The 8,080-nt window shown below is 27.5% G+C and overlaps 1 protein-coding gene across 1 annotated transcript; it reads right to left on the bottom strand.

The window, feature by feature from the left end:
- Nucleotides 1–6,613: 6,613 nt before the first annotated feature.
- Nucleotides 6,614–7,255, bottom strand: LOC130974574 (uncharacterized). Its single transcript, XM_057899445.1, has one exon. It carries the CDS (start codon nt 7,253–7,255, stop codon nt 6,614–6,616), a length of 642 nt encoding a protein of 213 aa, XP_057755428.1.
- Nucleotides 7,256–8,080: the final 825 nt, after the last annotated feature.

The following is an 8,080-nucleotide window of genomic DNA, read 5'->3' as shown; positions in this document are numbered from 1 at the left end:
ATTATATATTTTGTAATGAGAATATTATACGAACATCATAAATCAATCAATAAATTAATTTTTATGTATTTATATATAACTGTATGAGTTATTCAACTTATTTTTAATTTATATTTGATAGTTAATTTTTAGTATGTTTATATACAGTTCATTAAAATACTATTTTCGCTTTACTATTATATAACGACATATATTATAAGAAATATTTCAGGTGAGGCAAAGCCATTTCATTGCTCCAGGTATGGCAGGTATTGGTTTGTCATGTAGTCCGAATTAGAATGACTATTGTATCCCATTTACAATGTGGTAAAGATTGTAAACTTCAAAATGAGAGAGAGGAATGGGCAGCAGCTTGTGGAAAAAGAGTTTTGATGCTAAAATATATGTATTATTATAAAAAAAATTAGTATTAAAATAATATTTATGGTATGATTTAGATTGATTTACAAAATAAAAAATGATACAATTTATTATTATTTAAATCAAATTAAATAAATTTACAAGTAAATTTTAAATATAATATAAATTTAATTAAAAAATTAGTTATAAATTGAGTTGATCTAGTTTAAGTCATTAATAATTACTCCTCTTATTCTATTTTTAAATATTTTCTATCTTTTAATATTATAAAATTAGATTGTCCTAAACAATTCATCATTCTTACAAACTTGTAAATCTTTTTATTTTTTTACATTCTCAATATGATAAATGACTATGCAACAAACAAAATTTAAAATATATATAATTTAAATTTAAAAATTATTACTCAAGAGAATATATAAAAGTTTAAAAATTATTACTCAAGAGAATATATAAAAATTTAAAAATTTAGAAATATTAAATAAAAAATTAATACAGAAAAAATAAATACTCCCTTTAAAAGGATACATACAAATTTAAAAAATTAATATTTAAAAGAATACATAAAAAATTTAAAAATTTTGACCAAAATAAAAGGTTTGTATATATAAAATTTAAATTTTTTTATTAAAATCTTTTATGTATTCTTATGAATATTAATTTTTAAATTTAAATTAAAAATATTAGAAAAAATAAAATGTTTATAAATTTGTTGGAGAGATTAATTACTTATTTAATTTTGTTAAAAAAATTTAACTATTTAAATAAAAAAAATATGTTATAATAAAAACTATTTGTGAGTGAGGAAGTAGTTATTATCGACTTCTTTTGAAAAACTACTTAGAGTTATATTTTTTAGAAATTAGGTGTCAACGTAACGGTATCAATTTATTTCTAAATTTTATTTTATTTGATTTAAATTATATTATGTCTAAAAGTTATTTATAAATTAATCTAATTTGATCTAAATAATAATAAATTATATTTTTTTATATAGATTTTTTTTATCAAATTAAATTTTACTTGTAAATTTGTTTAATTTTATCTAAATATTAATAAATTGTATTGTTTTTATGTATTTTTTAAATTTTTATATATCTCAGTGTAAATGAAATATAAATAATTTTAATTTTTTTACTGTATAAACAAAATATATAAAATAATAAATAATAAATCTAATATAAATTATTTATATTCATAAATAAAATATTTCAATTATTATTTATAAAAAAATCCAACAAATTTCAATAGACTTATTTTAAAAGCCCAGAAAATAAAGGAACTAAAACATCCTTTTGACTCCTATATTGCCTTAATGTCTCCAAGCCAGCTAAAGAAAATGCATCCTTTCTTTAGGCAACATTGTGCACTCAGTTACCTCTTAAGTGAATTTACACAGTAGTACTCTATCCTTTAATCTAAGTTCTTGACTATTTTATATTAAATCTCAATAGTATCGACCAATAATATACTGGTCTGTCAACAAAAAAATATTGGCTTAGAGACGCTTCCTTATATATATATAACCCATATATTTTAAAAGAATTTAAAATATATATCCAAGGATTACCATGTGTTTATAATATTCAGCGAAAAAAATTTTAAAGATTTATTTTGTCTTTAAACTTTATTTCAATAATATATATACAGATCAGATCTAGACGTTTTAGTAAAAATTTTATTCTTCAATTATACAAAAACTTTATGCATATCCACACCGAGACCAGTCTTTATTGTCAACTCGTTGACTAATGAACATCTTATCCAAATTGAGAAACCTCTTGCAACTCTTTGCACGCCATAAAATTTTTCTCCAAGAATTAGGCACACATACGTTTATGTGTGCACAGGTAAATGAATAAAGCTCTTGTGTTTTGTACTCATCTATTATTCTTCTACTCTTGGCATACATATATATAGCATGAGATTTGTTACTGATTTTAAATTTGAATCTTTCAAATTTATAAATCATATCATAACTCAATTTGAAACATAATCAGTTAGGATCTCATCCAAATTTAGAATTAAAATTTATAAATAGCATAACTAATTATTCTCAATTCTCATTTAATATTCTCAATTATCATACTACTATTATATTCTTAGTGCTAGCAATTAATACAATAATATTCTATTTGAATTAATATAATTATTTATTTAATCAAATCAAAATAATAATTAAATAATTCTATAGCAAAGATTAGAACCAAAGTTCTAAAAATCGAACCGGTTATCAAATCGCTCTAGTCACTGATTTACTGGTTTAGTGATCCAACCGATTTAACTATGGTCTAACCAAAAAAATCGTATTATATTAAAATAATAAATAAATTATAAATAAACACTCTAAAATATAATTATAATCTAATATAAACTTTAAAATATCTTCTAAATTTAAAACACTACATAAAATGTCATCATCAGTTTAAAATCTTTAGATAAAGTACAAACTTAAATATTTTAATGAACTGAAGCTTTTGCTTTCAAAATTTGCTATAAGAGAAACCAAAATTCTTTTTTCATCCTATAAATATTTTCTGTGATGACATTATCAATAAAGTAATTACATAAAAAAAACAAAAAATATCAAATAATTTCCAAGTTTGGTTTAAATTTGTCCTAGCAACAAAGAAAAAGAATTAAGGTTTCCTCACCAAAAAAAAAGAATGAAGGTTCTTCGAAGTAGCAACTATACAATTCATATCATTTAACACAAATTAGAAGTTCAGAAACCTCATTCTTCCATAACTACAGGCTCAAAGCTATTGTCACCTAATTTTAACCTGCCACCTAATATACCACAAATTTCTAATCAAGAGAGGTGTCTCCGTTCTCACAGCAAAATTGTATTCACTTGAAGATACTCAAAACAAATCAGAAAAAACAAAAAAATTTTGCAATAACCCAGAGCTAAACTTGACACTTTAATACTCCTTCATCATGTTACTCAATAAATCAGCAAAGCAGTCACAATTCAAGCACATGTAAATCACAAAATAGTCAAACAAACACAAGTCAGTAACACATCACTAATTAACAATCATACGACATTCAAAATCAATAATTAGTAAATTAAAACCACAATACAAAAACAACAACACAGAGCTTCAAAATAATCAATAAACAGCAGCAGAACCAGAGTAAACTAACAATCAAATAATCATTCAACAAAAATTAACAACACAACTAGTCAACCAGATCTTCGAAAGTCAGAAACAGAGCGTAAAAAACAAAAAAAAATGATGAACAAGTGAAGAACAAATGAACAATTAAGCACTGAGCTAATCACTAATCAGTTAGAAATAGTGCAATAATTGCCATCAAATAAGCAACACAATTACAATCTAGGTACAATTAAATTACAAAACAAAACAGTAAAACACAACACACAAAATCAATAATAAACTAGAGCTAATCACTAATCAATAAAGGCCAAGACCAGTATGCCGACAACAGATATAAAGGAGCAAATATAAGCTTTCATCTTAATTGGCTTTGTGTTCGGGAGACATGAGAAAAGGCTCGTTTCCGACAGTGATCCTTATCGCAATCAATTATTCAACAACTATTATTACAAAGAAAAAATAAATACTTAGGGCTAGAAACTGGAAGCCTGAAAAAAAAAGCAGAGCTGGTAGGAATAGTGGCTGGCAAGAGGCAAGACAGTTGCTGACGAGGTAGAAGTATGGAACATAGCTGGCACAGCTGGAAGTGGCTGCGCAACCGAAAGTGGCGCTGGCGGTGGTTTCGGTTTTCAAAGATCAACAAAACTGGCTGCGCGATGAAAAGTGGCTGTGCAAACAGAGTTGGCTGACGTTGGCTGGACGAAAGTTGCGACGGCGACGGTAGCTAGATGGAAGTTGCGCCGGAAGCTCGAGGTCCAGCCATTCAGGTAAGTGCTGCTTCGCGTTCTGGAGACTGGAGAGGATAGGGGTAATGGTTAGGGAAGTTAAGGAGTTAGGGTTCAACAACCAAAACGCAGCCGTAATTAGGGAGTTAAGGTTTGTCCGACCGATTTCCGGCCAGTTCGGTGGTCTAATGACGGTTTTCCAATATGACGGTTTTAGCTTCTGTTTGAACCGTAATTGGCAAAGGTTCACGGTTCGACTGGTTCGATCGACCAGTTCGAACCGATTTTCAGAACCTTGATTAGAACACACGTCAGTGCGTGACCCCATAGGTTCAATACTAAGCGGGTAGTAAATTACTCATATTAAATTTACTTATCAAGGTTGGCGTCTAACAACGCTCCTTAACGACCCGATAGTATGAAGTAATATATTTTTACTGAGAACTTGAAAAGAACAAAGTATAATTCCTTCCATCTTTCTAGCTCTTAGTTAACCTTTAGAATATGGTTTAATTGTCAAACTCTAACTTGTTACATTATTATAATGAACTGTGAATGACTTAAGAAACTCATTTCTTCATTCATTCAATCCCCTTGACCAATGTTTTATTTATCTCAGTCATTATAATCATAGAGCTCAAACTCTTTACCGAGAGTTGATGGATTCCTTATTGACTAATCATTAATTCTACAAGTATTTAAATCATACCCAATATCCATTCAACTAGCACCCTAGGGTATTAAGTGTCTGAAATCAAAGTATAATAAATACATTATTAATTACTATGACAGTCGCAGGTCAAAGGAAATTCTAATACTATGTTCATTTTGAGAATATCCTATTGACAAATATGCGGTAATTATAGCCACTGAGAATTCTCAAAGTGAATCAGTTTAATGGTCATATCTCTATATACACCATCTATATATATAATTTAATAAATGAGATCTATTAATTTTCATCCAATGAAGACCATATATATATATATATATATATATATATATATATATATATATATATATATATATATATATATATATATATATATATATATCTTTCTGAATTATTAATGTCCCTTTTTAATAATCTTATGACAAAAATCAATTTAGATTAAAGGATTAACTACCAAAAACACCCCAAATTATTTAAACGCTGACAAAAATGCACCCGAATTTTACTATCAACAAAAATGTCTTTAAATAATTTAAAAATACAACAAAAATATCTAACAGTAAATATGTATTTTTAAAAAATACCTTAAAAATTGAATTTTGATGCAATTTTTTGTAATCATGATTAGAAATATGAGATATTATTATTTTTAAAATTTGGTAATTTTTTGCTGAGTATATATTTTTTTGTGATTTTTTAAAAGTATTATTGGTTGTTAGCAAAAAAATTACAAAAAATTATATACTTAACAAAAAATCACCAAATTTTAAAAAAATAATATCTCATTTTTCAATTGTGCTTTCAAAAAATTGCATCAAAATTCAATCTCTAATGTATTTTTTGAGAAATACATATTTAATATTAGATAATCTTGCAAAAAAACTAACATTAAATATGTATTTTTCAAAAAATACATCAGAGATTGAATTTTGATACGACTTTTTGCAAGTATGATTAGGAAAATGAGATTATTCTTAACTTTTGGTGATTTTTTGTTAAGTATATATTTTTTTGTGATTTTTAAAAGTATTATTGGTTGTTAACAAAAAAAATTATAAAAAATATATAATTAACAAAAAAAATTACCAAATTTTAAAGATAATAATATATTAATTTTATACTTATGCTTGCAAAAATTTGCATCAAAATTTTATCTCTAAGGCATTTTTTGAAAATATATATTTACTGTTAGATATTTTTGTTGTGTTTTTAAATTATTTGAATGCATTTTTGTCGATAGTAAAATTTGGATGCATTTTTGTCCGCATTTGAATAATTCAAGTGCATTTTTGGTGATTAATCCTAGATTAAATTAAAAAAGATTCATCTTTCAATATTATGATTACTATCACAATGATAAATCACTAAATTTAATCAAAGACCTTATTATATTAACATTTTAATATAATAATAATAATAAATTATTTGACACATAATTGATTAAATTATAATTATACTATTTATTCTCAACATATATAATGCGATCAAATGAATCAAACAATGTGATATCTCTGCCAAAGTTAATAACAAAATGCAATAGAACAAGTATACATATACAAAAATGTTGTCTTGTACACTAAAATCAACCACCATATATTTATATACGAATACAAATATGTTTAATTTTATACTAATAGCTGATTTTAATGTACACCTATGGATGAAGTATATATGCATATATGATCGGTTCCAACAACCGAAAGGCATGATGATCGACGAATCCAAGAAATTTATGAGATGGTTCCAATGACGTTGCTGTATGGAGAAGGAGGTGAGTTCATGACAACAGGCCTAGCAGGAAGAGCTTTCTCCATGGCAGCAAGAATGTCCAAGCAGTTGCCACCAATCTGGAAAACGGGTTCAGATTGGGCGGCGAAAGGGATCGTCTCGCCAATGTCGAAGGAGTCGCTGCACGCTTCATAGAAGGAGATAACAGCGGAAACCTTGTACTTTGCCTCGATAACATTTTTGGTAGCCACCATAGCTTTGGCCTCCTTGATGGAACCCAAGATGCTCTTGTACTGATCCTTGCAAATCTTGAGTGAGTCCTTTGTCGACTTTGATAGACCTTTCTTGAAGAACAAGCTATCTATGGCGGCCAGGGTTAACTTGGCTTGTTCACTGGTGGCGTCAAGGGTGATGTCAAGGGCCTTGAATTGGTCGAAGTGAATGCCTTCAAAGTATGGTTGGAGTATTTTAGTGCAAAGAGTGGCGTTTTGGGTGCTTTGGCAGAACTTGCCGATTTCCGCCGCGAGGTCTAGGCGGTGCTGGACCACGTGGAAGTTGCGAGAGGCCGGGATGGCCTCGGCCGCGAACAAGGCCACGGCGGAAAGGAGGAGGAAAAGGGCTGTCCTACTCATGAAAGATGCCATTTTGTCTAAAATGTTGATTTCAAGAGTAGAGACGAACAGGGGGGAAATGGATAGAGGGCTAATAAGCCTTTTTATTTATTTATTTAGTTATTTATTTTTTATTTTATGAGGAAGATTTGATGCCTTTTTAGGTTTTAGTAGGGATTGTCAATTTGTTATTTGGCTAAGAAACCGGATCTCCATGCAAATTATAGGGAAGAATACAAATTTTTGTGGACAAAATTATAAGTAATTTCCTTGTTTAGTTGTTTTAGGGTCTTCATCAATTATTTAATCTACATTTTCTATTTTATATTTCACATTTGAACTTATATTTACACTTTTTTCATGATGTATAATTTTTTTTTTCTAAAATTTCATGTCCATCTAATTAAATTATCACTATTAATAAAACATTTTTAATGAATTGATTGACACCATATGTATAAAAAGAGGACAAGTAAGATAAAGGTCAACAAAAACATATTTCAGAGATAAATACTTTATATATTTTTAAAAAGGTAAATACTTTATATAATTCATATATTAACTCGTACAAGACACAGGTAGATATACTAGTATGTATAAATAGAGGTTCGGACAAGTAACATAGAGGTCAACAAAAACATAAAATTATAATGGATAGCCTTAACTTCAATTTCTTCCTTGTGTCGTCATCATCATTAGGAGAGTCATGAGAGGTAACAACCCTAATCCTAGGTACACAACACACTTATATTTCTTATATTTTTATTATATTTTTTTTTAATTGCAATTTTTAAAATTTGAATCCTAAATTTTTGAGGTGGAAAGGAGAAGATATGCCATATAAGCTAGGAATGTTCG

Source organism: Arachis stenosperma, chromosome 4 (genome assembly GCF_014773155.1).
Source record: "Arachis stenosperma cultivar V10309 chromosome 4, arast.V10309.gnm1.PFL2, whole genome shotgun sequence".
NCBI classification, from domain to species: Eukaryota; Viridiplantae; Streptophyta; class Magnoliopsida; order Fabales; family Fabaceae; genus Arachis; species Arachis stenosperma.
This window is presented reverse-complemented; position numbering and strand designations above follow the sequence as displayed.

What these genes read in the sequence shown, in the direction of transcription:
- LOC130974574 (XM_057899445.1), bottom strand. Translation starts at nt 7,255, where the DNA reads ATGGCATCTTTCATGAGTAGGACAGCCCTTTTCCTCCTCCTTTCCGCC.